Source organism: Sparus aurata, chromosome 2, assembly GCF_900880675.1.
Source record: "Sparus aurata chromosome 2, fSpaAur1.1, whole genome shotgun sequence".
Taxonomy (NCBI): domain Eukaryota; kingdom Metazoa; phylum Chordata; class Actinopteri; order Spariformes; family Sparidae; genus Sparus; species Sparus aurata.
The window spans coordinates 31,115,939-31,136,399 of NC_044188.1; the positions used below are offsets into that span (position 1 = coordinate 31,115,939).

The following is a 20,461-nucleotide window of genomic DNA, read 5'->3' on the forward strand; positions in this document are numbered from 1 at the left end:
ATCTCTGCCGCCCGCTCCTCATCTCTGCTTCAGGCTAGAAGCTCGAGGCTGCGTTAGCGTAACAAACTCCAAGTTTCTGACCAAACTTTCAGCAGTCAGGTTGTATTTTGGGTGATGTGGGCGCCGGGTTTTGACAAGGAATGTGTGGAATTAAAAAATTCATATTTCTGGTTCGGCTGCATCAATTTTGATCCTTCTAAACTGTCCATCATGATTCCTTATAGTGAGGTGATAAGTCAATTAAGTACTTTTTTAACTGTTAAAATCACAGCCTTTGCTTTGTGATGATCTGGTATATTAGAGAGGTCATATATCACCGAGAAGATTGTGTTCCATGATATATCTGAGGTTAACTCAGATATATCAGTGGTAAAAACAACTTCAGACATGTTTTAGTCTTAGTCTGACTTAGATTTTTTCTTTTTTATTTACATTTCATACTTTTACAAAAACAACTCTTTTTTTTAATAACAGGACTGCAAAGCCAGAACACTAGCAAAGATTCAGAACAACCATGAACTCTAAAATACAGAGTGGTCTTGTCAGTTTTTAACAGCCAACTGTGGAATATGATCCAGTTAAAACACTCAACACCACAAACGTCAGTTCTCCCTATACAATGTGCAGGTTGCATTACTATCTGGGATGTTTTTGTACAGTTTCTCCAAACTACAGTTTAAATACAGTATCAAAGACACAAAATACAACATCTGTCTCAAAGCAGGTTGTAATCAAGTAGCCTACAGTATAAAGAATATGCAACATAGTATGAGTGTATATACTGTATATTTATATATATACATACACACACACACTGCAGACAGTCACAAAGTGAAGACTACCAAGGCCCCCCACACTCCCAAACTAAGCTGTTCTATTCACATTTAACAAGAATATCCAAAGATGCCATGAAACAGCAACCATAATACAAAAGTCACCAAAAATATATATGCCATTATGAAGAGCTACCAGGTTTTTTTCTTCTATTTTCCTTACTTTAAATAAAGGACTGGAAAACATATACAACATCAAGTGTACATTGAAAAGGCATGTCCTGTATATAATCAAGATACTTTAAAACATTGCACAGAAAAGGGAAAACGTACAGAAAAGTAGAGGGCATGCTGAACAACAGATCAAAGCTATGGTGGATGAAGAGTCATCGACAAATAAGGCCTTGACAGAACGCATCGGCAACTGAAGACATGCTCTCCACTTCACAGAACGATATGAACATGCAACTTCAGAAACAAACAGAAAGGAGCTGAATAGAACCGGTCGTCTGAAATCAAAGCTTTGTTCTTTGTTTCACTGATCAAATGGGGTCCTTGCCTATTTGATTCACCTTCAATCACATTTGAATAAAACAAAATTATACATTCTTTTTTTTTTTTTTTCTCAATAGAATTCACCATTCCAAAGACAAAATTAAAACTTTCAAAAACAACACCTGTCCATTTATTGCACACCATTGGTTCACAAAAATATTTTGGGCACTTTGCGTTTCAACAAACAGCAGCATTTCATTATAAAAAAGTCGTTTGAGTACAGACACTGAAGAAAAACAGATGAAAAGCGTAACATACAAATGGAGAATAGAAAACTTTTAAAATTTTGATATTGTGCAACTAGAGTTAATAGGTCCATTTACTAAGGCTAGCCTCTTAAATGCACAACATCGTACAGTGTTTTAAGGGGCAAAACAGCAGGACCCCTTTGCTAAATACCATGGACCACTTTGAATGATTATCTCTTTCTTTTATTATGTGCAATTACTGATTGCCATGGCAAATCCCAAATGAGATAGAGAACATTTGGTCCTGTAGGAAAAAGCATGATTTGTACCCAGATAAAAGGGCAGAATGGCACAACTTTGAAAAAGTGACTGATAGGATGGCACACGCTGACTTTTTAAGACAGCCCTCAGTGAATTTCATAGATCAGGACAGGGTGATATTGATGCCCTCATCACAGCAATATTCATCTTTACATTTACAATCAACTCTGCGTGTGAGGTCTTCCATCCTGCTGTGATCATCCTAAATGTCGGCTGTTTGGACTACTTTCAGGGGGCAACAGAAAATACATACAAAGATTTCACTGAACAAGTCACAGTCAGTAGCATTCAACTCATGGATTATCACCATGGGTATCATTATCTTCTCAAAATACAGGCACAACAATGTCCAAGGACACAATTACAACCATGTTGGCACAACACAGGTAACATGAGCTGAAGGTTAGACCCAAAATCAACATTCAAAAAGAAACAAGTAACATCAACTGCCAAACTGTGTTATCAGTATAAGATGAAGGGTAAGCTCTCGCCTATATATTGAAGTTATCATTTATAATGATTTCACTCACAGTATTTGCATTCACACATTAGCATGTTCATACTGCTTCTAAAGCAATATTACCACATAACACCCAACAACAGCCTGGTTCTGACTGAGAACTGGCCATCACAGATAGCATCAGAATCTTTGCATTAACTACTTCCTGCTTTCCTGGTTGCAGACGTATAATATTTTCTTACATTTCAGTCAGGGAAGTCTTCACCATGTAGTTTTTCCCTTTATGACATTAGATAAAGAAAAATCAAACAAAGCTGGTGGTCAATCCACACTTTTGGGATAACATAATTCTCGGTTTGTCAACCATAAAGTCACACAAAGATTATAAAAGACAATCGTGTTGTACCGAAATGAAACATCACTTCAACAGTCATGCAACATCGTAGAACATCAGCAGTGTACCTGTTGGTAATTCAGGATGATCAAAACTTGAATCCCATGTCAGATATCGATATTTATAACACGGGTAAATGCTACATTACCATGTCGTAGAGTCCATTTGGGAATATAACACTGCAGTCATGATAAAACTTTGAAGCCCGAATCTTTGAAAATTTTTTTTTTTTTTTTTTTTAGTTTGCTTGTTTGTTTTACATAAATGTCAGTCTTGTTTAGTCATTTATTTGGTTAGGTTTTTAAAACAAAAGATGCATCAGTGCTGATCCAAGTTTCCCTAAACTCTTAGAGTTTAAGTTTTTGGAGATGTGATGTTTGATTTAACAACAGTGTTCATAAAAAATAAAAAAATAAGTTCTAATAGGTCAGAAATCGTATATACTGCACAAACATCTTATGGGAATACTCTGTCAATATAATTTCAAGTTTTAAACATTTAAAAATGAAATGTTCTGAGTTTAAAGAGTCAAAAAGAAATGCACATACACACCTGACATATCATACTTCACAACACCCAACATACACAGCATTCAAATAGTTAAACTACAGTACAAGCTATTGCAATATAGATAATATTGACATTTAACAGTTTGCCTATAGCGACGGCACTGAAGGAATAACACAGTCTCAGCCCATACAAACTAGCATTATCACTACAAATGAAATACAATATGTTTTTGTTTAGCTCAGTTTGCAAACACTTGATTTGTCACTGTTGACAAAGTCAAGACCTCTTCTTCCTCTACACGCTGCTTTGTTAAAATGGGAACTCTCAGGCACTTTCCAAAAGTAGGGCAAGGCTTGTACGAAACAAACCTCAAATAGGCTAAGACAGAAATGACTTTAGCTTGTGCTGCATTCACGTCATATGGGAAAAAACAACCTTCCAAAAGATTGCTGCTCTTAAATACTGTTCACTCGATATATAGTACTTGGAAATTCAGGTGTGGTGGTGGGCTGAATACAGATTGTATGACCCACTGACATCTTATGCCACCAACAACTGGGGCTTTTCCATTAGCATGTGCTGGCTCAGCCTGACTTGCTTTGACTGGGCACATCAGCCCAGTGCGGCAGGGATTGCATTTCCATTACAATGAGGCTACCTGCTTGAAGGTGCGTCTTTAACTGATGATGAAAGTGGATTGAGTGGAAGTCAAAGAAGCGCCAGAAAACACTCATCCCAGTTTAACAATCCTTCACACTTGAAGTACCCCATTAGTTAGTCCCTCCACTAGTTAATAAAATACTTTCATTATGAAGCAGCAAAAATCAGGAAATGTTGGGTTTGCTCTAGCAGTAACTCAACATGACTTCCGTAAAGCTGAACGCAAACATGATTTCAGGTTTCCTATGTAAACATGAGATGAGTCACAGGTTGGCCACAGTAGCAAGCTGTCACTGCAGCCCGCTTTAGCCCCAACCTGAAGAAGGTTAATCTCGAACAAGGCTCGGCGGCACAACTCGGTGCAGTTAAACTTGTAATGGAAAAGCAAATCAGCCCGGCACGGATTGACTTGGTGCTGCAAAGCGCCAGTGGAAAAGCCCCAACTGTAACTGCTCTGAGCTAACTGCTACTGAGTCAAGTTCAGGAAAATTGTACCACCACTGCAGAGAACACAAATAAATTTACTTTGCTGGATTTGTTTGTGTAAAACATGAACTCACATAAGTGCATCCGTGTTGCTTGTAGAAAAACATCATCAAGGCAACTGAAGTCTTCAGAAAACTTCAATCCCTGCATCTTGATGGTTTCACATGATGAGGTTTCACCATGTGCCCATGTCCAAGTTGTCTCTTTTAGCCGCCAAGGCGTTCCAACACATATTCCCATATGACATGACTGCAAAATAAGACATGATGAGCAAGTAGAAGGCTTGAATCACTCTATGGTAATAGAAGCCAGCTCCTTGCCCTGGGTATGCTGCTGCTGCTGCTGCTGCTGCTGCTGCTCTTCTTCGAGCACCTCTGGGGAACTGCCTCCTACACTGTTGTCCATCTTGGTCTCCTCTGTCACGACCGCTGTCTCATCAGCATCCATCTTGAGGGAGGCTGAGGCTTCCAGGGGATCCAGGGGCTCGGGTGAAAGGAAGCCGGAGGAATTCTCGCAATTCTGGGTGGAGGAGGAGACCTGGGAGATGACGGGCATCTGGACTGAGGAGGTGGATGAGGCTGCGGTTGTGGTGGAGGTGGAGGTGCTGCCCGGGTAGACAGGGTGATGTTGGGACTCCTCTAGCTCATACTGGACTCCCAGCGCCTCCTCCTCCTCCTGTACCTGGCTCAGGTAGTCGGGCACGAGGAAATCACTGCAAAGACCGAGAGAATGTCAAGAGTTCAATTATCCTTTATTTGCCACGGTGTCACAAACTTTTAAACTGTACATCCTGACAATTTAAAAAGATGTTAAATCAGCCATGTCACAAATATCTATGCTTAAGATTAAGAACAATGTGCTGAGTTTCATATGTTGTATCCTGAGGTTTGAGAAATAAGCTTTCATACATTAGAAACACTAAGACAGTAACCTAATGAGCAGACAGTACAAGAGATCCTGAAAAGATATTGTCAAATTGTGATGTTCGGTGTCTTCAAGGAATGACTTCCTCAAAAACCTATGAAGTGAAAGCCATGACATTTTATAGACAGACAGGAACAATTTAATTTAGCACTAGGTTTTGAAACATTCCTCATTTCTACCCAAACCTGTTCAAACTAAACTGAGACTAAAAATAAAATATGCTACATATGGAGATAAAATTAATAACAATGTCAATAGTTATGATTGATTGAAACATCAAATTAGAAAACTGGAAATGATTATTTTATTAATTGCTAAATCAATCAACAGAAAACATACTGCAAATACTTTGATATTAACCGTTTTTGACATTTTGTAGCTTAAATACCAAACATACTCTTGTTCCAGCTTCTCAATTGTGAGAATTGACTGCTCGTCTTTGTCCTAAATGATCATCTGATTACTGAATATCTGTGTTTTGGACTGTTGGTCAGACGTAACAAGAACTTTAAAAGGCTTTATTTTGGATATTTTATAGACCAAATAATAAATTGTGAACATATTCAGCGGCACTCCTAATAAGCAGTAAGCACTTGGAGTTTTGTTAATTATTGTTTAAACTTTTCATCCATAGTCTAATTTAATCAAAGGTAGGTATCTAAGGACGCAAACAGCTTTCAAAATCTGGTTCTTCAGAAGTGGATTATACATCTCACTAATCAAAACTGAAAAACAAAGTGTGTCTTGTGGCAGCATTGTATTCTGCTGTATGGAGGTACTACTGTATCTGTGTCTATGCACTGTCCTTGACAGATTTTTATTTTAGTCACTGATCAATTTTGGTTGCAAAAAATGCTGCCATACTTTCCTTACCTTCCTTCAGAAATCTAACTACATTGATGTCAACTTTTTGAGATGGTGTTATTAGTATGTTGGGGTGGATATTTCCGTTGTTAGTGACAGGATGTGTCAATATAAAGGCTCCAAATGATGCCTAATTAGAAATATGTACACCGATATACAAAAACTACAACACCAAGATGAGACTTTCCTAAACTATTTTATGAAATTTGATCATACGCCCTCATATTCCCAGTCTGGCTATTTCCACTTGGTCTTCATGTGAGAATATCCCACACAATTACATTTGGATTGCTATGACAGAGGCCCTATAAAATGTGTAAGTGCACAGTGTGACCTTGATTGTGAACTAGATTAAGAGTTCCCAATCCTGCATCTTAACACATACACACTATCACAGTGGGAATTAGAGCTCAGTATCCAGAATAAATAGCTAAGGTGGAATATAACAGTCGTCTGTCTTGCAAAATCAGCAACTTATATAATAAATATATAGGGTAGTTAACATATTTTTTTATGTGAGGACTGAGGATGAGAGTTAAGAGTCTGACTGGATTGCCAGAGAATTTTCCACACTGTTATGATCTCAGACGTAGACCTTCTACTATAAAACCTTCGAGGAGTCAATGGCCCGTTTGAGTCCTGCCGACCTGTGAGGGCTTGAGTTGATTAAGAAGTGGAAAAGTCTAGGAAATAAAAACACTCCTCGACTTTACAAAGACACTGTGTTCTGACTTTCACGAGGCTTTGTGGGCTGAGCTGCTGATAAAAACAAACAACCCACTCTGTTTGGTTGAGGACAATCCATTCAAATAGAAACAAACAGATGACACAATGATTTAAGTTGAGATTTGCAGCCATTATATGAGCATATTTACTGAAGTTTTCAAGGTGCAATTGTTCTCTCATGTGCAAAATGAAGAGTATAAACAGAGTGACTGAAAGAACATTGAAGTTATCAAAGGCGTTTATAACACTGTACAGCTGGGCTCTGATGTTGTCAGAAAACTTTTGTGATAACCCATCTCATCCTCACATCTCATGGAACTGTGTCAGTAAACAGGGACTACATGGACTTGAGGTTTTTCCCCTCCTGCTCTTCATGATGATTGTTCAAGCAGCAGAACAATATTTTGGGAAATATGCTCTCTTCCCATGGGTACGATGAGAAGATTGCTACAACTCAGCCAAAAAGCTGCATTTGAACACGCCAAAGGCTACAGCTGACTAGCTCTTCCATTACTGCATCTACGTGAGAGGAAATACGTCTCCATACCACTAGGTGGCAGTAGTCTGCATTCCTCATTAAAAAAGAAAACAGGAAGACTCAAGACTGTGGTTATATAAACCATTGTGATGATCAAGTGCATCATTGTCACTCCACTCCACTGCTAACATAGCCACTTCGAATAAAGAACACGTCCGATATAAAGTTGCAAATGGCACTAATGAAGAGACAAAGGTGGGAAAAAAAAGTAGAAACAGCACTAAATAGGTGAAATCATGGATACTACGTGACAGGCACGAGATCCTTACCAATTTTAGTTTTTTGCTGTGCACTGATTCCCTTAGCTGAATAGCCAATCCGAGTAATTTTTCCCTCGCCCAAGGGCTCTAACACTGATTGTGCTCAGTCAGCCGAAACGCCGCTGACAAGGGCTGAGTAATGCCAACGGTGTGGGACAAACTGCGAGAACTGGGGCCAAGGACATTCAACAATAACCTGACATAGCCTGCCAACCGATAGTCTGGTGTGTCAGGGTCCTAAGGGAAAGATGAAGCTACAGTCAGCAGTCAGTTAGCTTAGCTTATCTTGAGCTCAGCTCAAAAATGGTCCAAACCCCCATAAAAAAAGCAAATTAATGTTTTTACACTGCCATTTCTATACATATCTCACAATCAACATATAACATGTTAATTTGTGAACTTCAGAGGTGCAGGTAGGCAGATTTTGTTACCTTTGGACAAAGCCTGGCTAGCTTTTTTCTCCATTACCAGTCTTAATGCTAGAATGAACTAACCATTAGCAGGCTCCATCTACAAATTCACAGGATAAACTGAATGGTCTCAATCTTCTCATCTAACTCCTGGGAAGAAAGTAAATGAGCATGTTTCCCAAAATTGTCAAACTATTCTTTAAGTAAGTGAAATTAAAACTCCCCAATAAATACAGTCAAATACTTCAGGTACACTTGATCTGGGAATTAAAATCAATTGCAATCATCTTAGAAACAATTCTACAAAACCAAAGTCACAAAAGGTAAAAACGATCAAATGAACCTCAGGTATAAGAATCTAAACTGAAGTTATTTTCTGATCCAGGTGAGATCTGAGTAAATGATGGGGTCAGTGCCCCCGAACTCCTCACCTGCTCTGGAAGTAGTTTGCTAGTTCGGATGCCTCATGGTTCAGACTCCTCAGGTGTACAATTAAATTGCCAGAGTTGGTGAACATGGCCCCGCACGTTTTGCACTCGTAAATCCGCGGCTTGCGGATTATGTGTCGGGAGACCCTCATGTGGTGCTTATATTCACCGAAGGACGTGAATGTGGCGCTACAAATCTGGCACCGGAAACAGCGTTTACCTTCGTGCTTCAGCCGATGCATCTTTAGGGAGTAGGCCCGTGTGAACTTTTTCCCACAGCGGTCACACTGGAAAGGCTTAATGCCTGGGGAAGAAGAAAAGGGCAGTTCAGCTTGACATCATATTAGGATCACACACGTAATAGTATCCATGTGAGGTGAGGTGAGGTGAGGTGAGGTGAGAAGGAGGGTAAGTGACTACATTTTACCACAACGTCACCCTTCCCTGCCTTCCAAATCAGTTTCCCAGAATCCCCCGAAACAACAAACAACTTCTCGTATACAGTTTTGATGGACTCTAGTTCATCTTTGAATCCAGTTCCAAAATGTAAACTTAAAGTCAAATGAGTAGACCAGTATGACCAGTAACATAACACGTATTGTAGGTGGTCATTTAGCTAAATGTGAATAAGTGTAAATCTGCCTGGTAATATTTGAGTTTTTTGAATACACCTACCTGCAAACACAGATTTAATGAGGGATTCACCTAAGCTTTTACATTAAAATTGTTTATTTAGACAGACATGATACATATTATGTATGCTCTCAATTAGTGGTGTAATGGTACATGTATTCACTCTGAACCGTTGGGTCCAGGTCATTTGGTCTGGTGTGTGACTCCATTGGTTCGGTACGCCCTGTGACCCAAACAGCCCAAAAATGTTTGAGTGGTGCAGATACACAACCAGTTGTTGAGAGCTTACATATTTCCAAATAACTGACTGCAATTCATTTTTCTGCATGTTTTTGTTTTCCTTGCTTTACTGAAAACATATTCTGGCACATACCAAAAACGTTAATTTTGTGTTCAGTTTCTGTTACACCCCTAACTATAGTGTTGCATCAGCTAATAACAGTCATGTTAAGTCAATCACACTGATTCATGCTTTACTTTGTTGATACATCTAAACCTGCAATGTTTCTCTGAAGTTCAACAGAATCTAAAGTCATCCAATCATCATACACAGGAGAGTTAAAATCTTAAAATGATCCATTCTCCGCTTTTATAGAACATTTTCACTCACATTTAAAGAGAATTTGCCTATTGAAAAAGATGTAGGCTCAGTTAACTGTATATCCTAATTACCAATCCATCTTGACCTTTCTTGTGTAGTTACTGAGTCTACTAGGCAAACAGCCAAGTCTAAGAAAAATAGTGGTTGCAGATTCTATACCAGCTTACAGGTTGTTTGATTTATTTAATCAATTTGTAGAAAAGCTAAATTAAGTTCACTCAGTCAATGCTTTTAAAATGTCAAAAGGATGAAAAAATCTCGACAGGAGTGAAAACCATTTAGAGGCTGTGAATATTATACATTAGGAAAGTCAGAGGAAAGTTTGAAAGCGAGCCTGTTATAAGATGTTTCGGATGTTCCGTTCTCGCTTATTTTTAGATCATGTGGAAACTGTGCCATTACCATGTTGGCATTCTTCATCCATATTACAACATGTTTGGATTTAGTCTTGTATTTTAATGTTTAGTGACATCAGAAGTTAAGTGAGGCTGTAAAACAATCCCATAAGAAGTTTTTAAGCCTGGCAAACATCCTGGGTTAGAAAGAATATAAATTCAAAGCCTTTCACATATATACTTCTAAACTCTGTACTTTGCCCTTATGAGCCATTTTATTCATTGTTGGTATATTGTTATTACTGTGTTCCGAAATGTCTTTTTACATGTGAAAATACTTGGTATTCAGTATCAACTACGTTTTACATAAGAAATATTTTGTCTAAAACATCAACAGTTTGTTGTCACTTCTTAGTCTTTCATCACTCTGTACTTCATAGTACCTAGTGGCATCTATGGTAGAAGTGCCAGATATTTCTCTATCTAGTAGTATCAACTGACCATAATACATGTTGGCCTTCAGTCATCAAGCTGAGTCCAGAATTTACAAAGAAAATGATGAAGACACTTGCACATCTGATTGAAGAAACATTAGAACAAAACACAGTGTTGTTAAAGCAGAAGCAGCTCTGTGTGTGGAATCAGATGGGATCCATCCTTTAGATTTAAAGGAAAGTTCACCCAAAAATGAAATTTGAGTAATTATTTACTCACCTCAATATCGATGAAAAGACAGGTGAAGGTGAGTAGTTGACAAAACTTTTCTGCAGTTTCACAGAAAAAACACATTCCTCTATACTACTCAAGCAGATGGGGACTACACTTTTTTTTTGATTAACTATTCATTTAACACAGCAACTTATCAATTTGGTGACTGTTGGCTCAATAAAAAGGAAGACATGGAGCAGGTGACTCTACAGAAAACAGATCAGCGTCATTTCTCTGTAACTTCTTTTCTAGATTTTTTAAGGAAAAAGAATGTGTGGAATCAATTCAGACTCTTTGTTCTAAACAAGTCTGACAATGCTAAAGTAGTGCTCTTTTGAGCAACTCTTTATTAGCCAGTTGCTTTCAGAGCTTGTATTATACCTGTCTGACACACCAAGCATTTGGATGCGTTTCTATTAATGAAAAATAAGCTTTATTACAATGAATCATTAAATGTTGTAATATAATAAAATATGATAAAGTCCTAGTGGGGGTTGAATAAATACTTATTTTTTCTGTTGTAAGTTATGAAATATTACATTAATTTCCCACAGATCCATAATGCTCAGTTTCATTTGAAGTTTTCATTTACCCATTTCACATACCGGAGTGTATGAGCATATGCTGCTTCAGGTTTTGAATGCGTGTGAATCTGACTCCGCAGGTCGGACATTGGAAGGGCCTGTCGGGGCCATTGGTGCCAGGCCTGGCTGAGGGGCTGATATAAAGGTGGTAAGGGTACTGAATACCTTCTAACCTGAAACATAAAAAAAGTAAACATCAACGTGAAAATCAAGCTTGAATGTGCTCCTACTTACATTGAAAAATTAAGGTATCCATATATATACACACTGAGAGGGCCCAAAAGTCTGAGACCGCTAAACAAGATCATTTGTTTGGAATGTAATACAATTTTTTATCACATATGATAATATCAGCTTAATAGCTTGAAAATGCCCATGAATGTCAGAATATCTCAGTGTTTGGTTTGTCACCTTTTTACACACTCAAGCTACATGGACTCCACAAGTTAGGGGGAAAAAATCATTCAAAATTCATCATTCACTGTGAAATCCTGGTAGTTATGAGCCCACCGTAAGTGTTTGTCCTGGTTTCCCTCCTGAAAAGTGTTTTGGAGTCTTATCTGTCATGAAGTTACTTTTGAACCTTTCAGAGTACTAAGCTTGATGTATTGATCTTACGATGGTGTGCTCACTTTGGTTCAGCCTGATGGCACTTGGAATAGGACTGGTCCAGTTTCCCCCCTTTGGTTAGAATAACAATTTGACTTCTGGCATGTCCACTTACTTTTTAAATCCTAAAGCTATCTGATTATTTCCGTGTTTACCTGACAATATTATAGTTCAATGTGTTCTCAGACTTTTGGACCCAACTGTATAAATACTCAAAAACATCTACTCTGGTGTATCAATTAAGTAATTTGGTTTCTCTCCTTTAAAAAATAGTGGCCCGCTATGAATTATGTCAAACAATTGGTATTCAAAAAATGTTGAAAGATGTTTCAGAACATGACTTGTCATTGAAGACAGTGACATGCATCAGATTGTTCTGCGCGTGACGATCATAGATTTCCAGTAAGATGCTATTATAGCCTGCACGTAAAATGTATCACACATTTGTGCCTCAACGCTTCTACAACCCTTGATATAACAGCGCATCTTGTCTTTGACATTTCAACACAACGTCTACATTTATTATCTTAACAGGTGTGGCTCAGACACCAAGTTGTGAGGTTTATGTCTATATATTCTTTACTGCTCATGACTTGCCTCGCTGCGAGTTGTAACAAATCATACCTTTCATCATCTTCGGCATGTCCTCCAGTGTTGGAGGTGCTCTGCATTGATGGCAAACCCTCAGACACTCCCTCATCCATCGACCCTGGAAAAGAGGAAAAAGAAGAATTACTCATTAGGTAACTGTCTCCTGAACTTCTGACTCCATAATAAAGTCCAGATAATGCCATCTTTGATGGGTTAAACTAATGCAATGTAGGTCTTTATGGGCTAATCCCATATTTATGTATTGATGCTGCTGGATTCCAATTCACTGTTTAATTCCAAAGTTTAGGAAAAAATGACGAGTGTTTCCATTTTCTTTTTGTTTATGGCAGGGCAGAAAAGCCTTTCAAACAGCATTCAGGCCATCAGACAATAAAACTTTCCACTGAGACCGATACAAACAAGAATCTTGTAGGTGGGGCAGCAGCTCCGAAGGTTGAATGAGGCAGGTTTGATCGCACATTTTACAGGCAACAGTATTATCTGGGTCATGACACAGACTTTAACATAACAGTACAACACTAACACATTGATGTGATTTAACTGTGTCTTTAATACAATATATCCAAATCCTTCAATAACTACATACATTCAATTTCCAGTAACAGAGGCAGATATACCATTACCATTAAATTAATATCAATAATTGACGTGGCTGAAGGGTCACTAGCAGATTTTATCAATTGTACCTATCTAGGTAATGCTAATGCCAAAACTTCACAAAAAGTCTGCATCCTTCTGATTTAAAAAAAAATATGTTTGCAATTGATTTATTTTTAAGTAAGCTATAGGGCTTCAAATAGTGCTTGATGGCTACACACAGGGCTTCATTCATTACGGATCCCATCAGAACAAGATCTGGGACCTCCCAGATTGGGACCAGCACCTATTTGATACCTCCTTTGACACTTTTAAATACATTTTTTATCATACTTAATGTTATCTATTCTGTGTAAATGGTTTCTTTACCTATTTTTGCAGGCATTTAAATCTGATTTTACAAAGAGATAGAGGGAACAGTCATGTCACGAAATGAAGTCAGACGTGAATTTAATCTGTTAAGTGTACTCCTATTTCCCCCATGATCCAAACATGTAAGGTAAGATCTGGAGCAGTGGGCACGGGTTAACCCTCATGAACACTGCTCCCTTGGAATGGGTTGAATGCAGAGTAACAGTTTTCATTATGTTGTACATTCACATGTATGATGTGATCAAATAAAGATTCTCTTGCTCAGTTCGTAACGACAGTCAGTTTCTATTAACTGCTACTGTATTCCCTGACTTTTTCACTCCACCTGACCCACCGGAACAGCACCCTGTCTGAGTTCTGGGGCCATCAGATTGGCAAATTAGGCGCTGCAAATTGCATGGTCTCATGCTAAAAAGACATTGAAACTGTAAGTCCTCTGCAAAATTCATATCTTCACCAGTGGATGATGCCTGCTGAAGACCTGGAAATATAGACTAAAGATCTGCCTGCTTTGCAGAGTAGAACTATTTTGCCCTAGTATTGAGGTTTGGTCGATGTAAGAATTTTAGAACTGGTCTAATATGAGACTTAATACCTGACAAGACTGGTTATACCCAGTTTCACCACTAGCTATTACACAGGACTCAGCCACTACCAAGAGGAACATGATGACCGCAGTATTACGGCCCATGTCTTTGTGACACATGACACATATTTTTGTTCCTCACAACAATTCAAGATAACTTTTCTTATTTCAAAGTTTCACATCAAAAAAACAAAAAACTAACTTCAGCTGAGTGAAACTGGAGAACAGATGACAGAGGCGACAGTTCAAGTAGCCAAAGTATATTAACCTTCCTAAGTTCCTAAGTTTTCCAGCATAATGGCTCCAGCCAACTTGCCACGCGTTGCTAATTCTCTCCACCTAACAAATGCCGGTTTAGTATGTACTTGGCATAAAATCAAAACAGTTGAAGGTCGTAAACCAGGCCAGCAACGTCTGAAACTTACCTAACCATTTCCTGGTATTATTCATAAAAATGTAATTATGTTTATCATTCTAAAATACAACTTGGATACTAAAGAAATTGTTTTAATAAACATACTTTGAAAAGCAACAATGTTTGTGTTTTTGTATGCAGTTTGCATCACTTTCACTTACATTAGGGTTTCCCCCAGTGTATTATGTACACTGGCGGCCAACCAGGCTTACATTTCCCACCGCAAGGCTAAGCATTGTTTATTTATTTATTCAAAATAGGTTTGTATACATCAGTAACAAAGTTGAAAGCGCAATGGTGACATCTTATGGTCAACACGTGAACACATAGTACAAAACGCGGAGACGTTGAATCCGCTGGTTCACCTGTTGACCAGGTGTGCAGCGACATTGGCTGAGCCACGGGCAGATGAGGAAGCTAGCATGGATGTCAGCTCGTCGTCCACTGCAGTGGCAGTGCAGCCTTGTACGTGCCGCGACGGGAAACATAGAACCAGCGGATTTAATAAAAACTGGTTGGTGGACCAGAAATTCAGTGGGTGGCTGTACCTGACCAATTATAGTACGTTTTGTTTTGTTTGTGTTGTACTACGTGAAAATATTAACAATATAATTATACTTATACCCTTATATTGTTAATATAATTAATTCATTTCACAGTGGTTTAGTCGTAAAACGGCGTAAATTCAGCGTTAGATAAGCTCTGACGGTAGCTATTTTAATAAAGTCTAAGTTTCAGTTTTAGGTATGTTTTGCTGAGTCTGTCGCAGCCACCGTCAGCGGGCAACGCAGGGATCCTCGACCAGAGCTTTTCTTGAAGCCTCTTGCACTACTCATAGGCAAGATGTGCTAAACACTCGTGTTGGGTCTACTATTGCACCAGCATCAATATGGCAGCAAGCAGAACACTGTTTTCATCTTGTAGGCTTGTCAATCACTGCAGCATTCGAGCCAGTGATTAATATGGAGCATGAAATGGTCTGCATTTTTACTGCATTTTTCCAGTCTAACGACAGCTCAAAGCGCTGTGCAATACATGCCACATTCACCCATTCACACACATATTCATACACTGACGACTGCCATGCAAGGCGCCAACTGCTCATCAGCAGCAATTTGGGGTTCAGTATCTTGCTCAAGGACACTTCGACATGCAACTAGCCGGGATTCGAACTGGTGACCTTCTGATCGCTCTGCCCACTGAGCCACAGCCGCCCTCATCATTGGTGGTTTTAAATGCCTTAACTGGCTCGAAATTAGCAGCTTTAATGCAAGACAGTTTGGAACCACTCTAAATTCTACTATGTCATGAATCTGTTACAGATAGGGCACTGCCATCAGTCAGTTGCTGGCCTGTGCTGCCAGTGGGCCGCCCTTCCAACCTACCACCAGGCTTAGCAAGTTTTCTGGGGGAAACCCTGTACATATTTAAGGATGAGGAATCACCAGTAAGTTTAGCAAACACAACACTATCAAACGCAATGAGAGTACACTTCTCCAAACCAAGTAAGGAGCAGGACAAATCAGTTACTGTTATTCTACAATCAGACAGCGAGGCTCCCACACAGGGGATGTCAATAATCCACAGATATTTTTCTATTGTAACCTCCCAATGAATGAGGGAGTTAGCCAATAGCATGCCCCTTTCCTTTGGTTGGTTATTACTGTAGGTAGTAGGGCTGTAGGAATGAGTCAGGGTGTGTTGACATAGGTCATTTGGGTCAGTATGCGACTTCCTTGGTTTCTGTCAAAGCAATAGCTAATAATATAGAGTATTAATCACAACAGATATGCAACCACATTCAGGTCAGTTCTAAAACTGCGGAGCAGTTAGGTTAGGAGAATAGCACCACCTATAGAGGAGGACTGTGGACTGATGAGGAGCTCCTCCTGGACCTGTTCACTTCCTGGCACCGTCTGCTGGTCACTCAGTGAGCTCTGAGAGGCACTGACCGGCTGCGAGGACGCCTCTTGGACCTCCTCATCACTAAGACGTTCCACCTTCACTCTCACATCTTCCTCTTCTGCCGCCACTGGTGATGCCACCACCTTGGAGCTCTCACATGTTAGGAAGTCGCTGAGCCGCCGGCCAACAACCACCTCTGAGGTCCCTGGGGTGCCCTGCTCTAAACAACGAGGACTCTCCGGTAGCTTTGATTTGTCTGAGTGGAACCTCCGGTCGATACCGAACGGGAAAGTCCATGGGAAGGCCAAGGAGGATTCCACAGGCTGGGCTGTGCTGTCAGAGAATGAAGGGGATGGGTTGGGGATCTGAGGGGAGGTGGTAACCATCTGTGTAGTGCATTTAAGTGGACTCTCAGGTGATGCCATTGTTACAAAGCTTTTGCGCTTCCGTCGTGATTCGCGGCATATAGGAACGTTTCTCTCCATCACACTGCAGTCAGATGAAACAGGTGACACGCTGCCATCCAATGGCGTCAGGGCACAGTTTGATGAGGCGCTCTCTGGTGCTGATTCATGGGGTTTATCTGCCGAAAGGTTGTTGTTGTTGTTGTTGTTACCTGGGCTCCATAGAATACTGGACTTCATGAACTCTGAACATGTGCTAGCCACAGCAAACATCTGCATGTAACTTGCAGCTGCCAGAACGTCAATGATATTCTCTGTGCTAATGGACAGCGTAGATGTGTAAGCATATTCCAACAGAGGAGCGAATCCACTAACGGTCACGTGATGAAGATCCAACACAAACTTGTCCTCCTCCTCTGGCCGGCCCACCAGTTTGGAGCGGAAGAATTCACTGCAGCAGGCCAGGACCACTTTGTGGGCCAGGAAGAGCTTGTCTTGGACCCGAATGGTGACATCACATAAGTGGCCCTCGTTGCGTAAAGCGTTCAGCTTCTCCAACATCTCCTGGCTGTGGGATGTCGAGCTGTGAGTAAAGGTTTTGACCCCCATGTTGGAGTCAGTGTCTGACTGTGTACAGGAAGTGCGTCCTGCAGAGAGATAGAAAAAACAAAACACTTCACTTTAGTTTGCATAAGTTAACCACAGAAAACTCTATCTCATGGAATCCATCTCTGGTAGGAAAAGAAAAATAGGATATCAATGTTATCAAAAATATTTTTCCATCAAACAAAACACTTTGTAATTCTATTTGTTCTTCACACCGTTATTGTTAGTATCTAGTAATGACAGTGTCACTAATGATTACATAACTGAACAAAATCCAGCCACAGTAAAGAATCAAGTGTTAAATAAAAGATGTCACGATGTACTCTCCCTGAACCACTCTATTGGAAATCAATAACTTCAAAGACAAAATGAGATATCAAATGTGACTCTGTAAAACACCAGTCCCATAGTAAAGACTGGATGATAGAAGACAAGCACCTAATGGAAGGCAGTGGGTGAAGGTAGAGAGAAATACTTAGGTGCTCTGTGAGGGGAAGGCAAGGTAGGGGGGCGGGGGTTGAAAGCAGGGTAAGGAGCACGGAGGACAAAATGCCAAGTTATGTAACAACAATCAAAGCAGATGCGCAGCGATGCGAGCCAGACCCATGTGGAGGCCAGTGCACTACAGGATGCTCAGCAGCTGTCTGCAAGACATGTGGATTCTCTGAGGCATGAGATTTTCCATCAAACAAAATCTCAAGTAAAGGGGCTCTCGCAGGGAAAGCGTGCTCCCCTTTTACACACACACACACACACACACACACCAAAGGAAAATACTATTGGGCTATGTTGGCCCAGTAAAGGCAAAGTGAATTATAGACCTGGGCTGTGGAGGTGCAACAGGAGAGTGCCTAGTCTGCACCAGCAAACAGGGCTACAAGAAATAACTTTAATTCCATCTTGAGTTTTTCTCAAGGATAAAATATTTCCTGCAGGGGAATTATTCAACTACATGATCTCTATTAAAGTTGTTCCTGACAAAAAAGGAATATTCATGTCGAGTATATGAATGGTTTATGGTCTGATATCTAGTAAACAATTCTAGATAAATTAAATTATAGCTTTAAGTCATAATATATCTACAATATCATTATTCTGTAGTGGTGTTGTATCGTTAAAAAAAAAAGAAAAGTCAAACATTGTCTAATATTGTGGTAATTCATCCTCAGTCTGCTGCTTAAGTCAGGGAAAAGCTTAAACGCCATGTCGTGGTTCAAATAAATTACTGGTTCAATGTCTATCCCACTTGCCTCACTGTAAAGCTACAACAGTGGGTCTGATAGACAGAAAATCTTACAATTATCATGTTTATGATATGTGCAACTGTTGATTTTCTTCTGTTTAACTTGATGGCAGACCACACTTGTTTAGTTTTCTTCTTTGGGTAGCCATTTGAAGACATCACAGGCCCACATATTACTTATAAACACTGTTATATCCTTATAGATCAACTGAATATTTAAAGTCATGCACCCATGAGTCTGCATCAACAGCAAATAAACTTAAATAATAAAACTAAATTCACCACAAGAATATGTGTGATGGCGATGGGGCAGAGGAGGCGTAGCCTTCATCTGCTACTTTTACTGTGTTTACATCACGTAGGAGACCGCAGGCGCTGAGCTGACACACTGCAGAGGGCTGAGACACGGAGTGCTCACAGGACACAGAGGCTGCTCTGCTCAACCAGATGCTGTACTGTACTAATGTGTTTACAACAACAATCACAATTTAGCAAACACATGCTAACAGTGTCAAGCTGACACGTCAAGCCAACTACGAGATGACAAGTACATCCGATTTACTTTCGAAATAAAAGACAAGCGCCCATAATGCCATGAGTTTAACCTCGACGTTTTATTTCAAACTAACATTTGTGATCCGACAGTACATGGCAATACACTATTAGAATGGTGGCTTAAATTGACTTCACATGTGAAAATGTACTAATGTACCAAAAATGGGTCCGGAATGAATCCAACAAAACATGAAGACATTTACCCTTCATGTATTGTTAACAACTGACCCGCACTGTCCTGCTCAGAAATGTTCGTTTACTATCACATAACTGCATTTTCTTTTCCACTTTACTGATTAATTAATTAACACTAAGGAAACATTTTGGAGCAAGCATCAAATATAATATTATGAGCCATTCGATTTACTATATTTATTTTGAAGCCGAATTAGCCACATTTCCGGTCTGACCGTGGATAACCCGGGATAATCATCGCAGCTGCTGTACATTAGCTTACTGTTGTAGCTACCAAGCTAGCGCTAGCCGACAAAACACAGTCACGTTAGCATTGGTTGTTTCCTTATCACTGCGCAGACAACAAAGTAGCCGAGTTAAAGCGTCCACAGCGGGGTTACCGTAATGAGACAGACTGTGTGGAGGGAGTTTACCTTCTGGTACGAGGCCCGTGATAACGGCTGGGCCTCGGGATGCAAACAGCTCAGCTGACAAAAAGCAGCGATAGTCGGAGACAGCGGTGCGCCCTGCCGCTTCCCTCCGAACACTCACATTCCCTGCGCCTCTCGGGCAGTTGTCAGCCTGCCAGCCGCCAAAGCTCACGGTCTAATTAGCGCCCACATGAATTCACAGCACAACAGGCTGAAGTTAAAAGTTTTCGAGTTGCTGTTTTCATTCCTTTGTGCTCCCCGCTGTCCTTTCTGCGCTGTATTTGTATCCCCACAATGCAACGCGCATCTCTCACGGTACAGTACAGTAAGAAGCAGGAAGTCTCACATTAGGCAACATGTACAACACAAGCACACTCTGCTGTGGAATCCACTCTGTTCATCTTCCTAACATCCAACTTAGGAGGCCTTCTGTACAACTGTTCATCTCATTATCATATCCTCGCATATGTTATGAGCTGTGTCTTCACATGATGCTGCTCATTTTGTCTAAAAGTGTTATTTACACCCATCTCAGTTGTCTTCGACACACAACAAAATGTGTTCATATTGCCACACCACTTTTCTATTTTAATC

At 40.0% G+C, this 20,461-nt stretch overlaps 1 protein-coding gene across 2 annotated transcripts; it reads right to left on the minus strand.

Annotated features, from left to right (window-relative positions):
- Positions 1-420: 420 nt before the first annotated feature.
- zbtb44 (zinc finger and BTB domain containing 44) lies at positions 421-20,270 on the minus strand. Of its 2 annotated transcripts, none has more exons than XM_030395593.1 (6): positions 19,871-20,270; positions 16,402-17,505; positions 12,592-12,676; positions 11,380-11,531; positions 8,501-8,801; positions 421-5,059 (listed from the first exon to the last, which is right to left on the minus strand). In XM_030395593.1, exons 2-6 carry the CDS (start codon positions 17,465-17,467, stop codon positions 4,636-4,638), a joined length of 2,028 nt encoding a protein of 675 aa, XP_030251453.1. In that variant the 5' UTR covers positions 17,468-17,505; positions 19,871-20,270; the 3' UTR covers positions 421-4,635. The 2 variants fall into 2 exon arrangements, with proteins under 2 accessions (XP_030251453.1, XP_030251462.1); XM_030395602.1 differs by having other exon boundaries at positions 4,903-5,059; positions 8,718-8,801; positions 19,871-20,268.
- Positions 20,271-20,461: the final 191 nt, after the last annotated feature.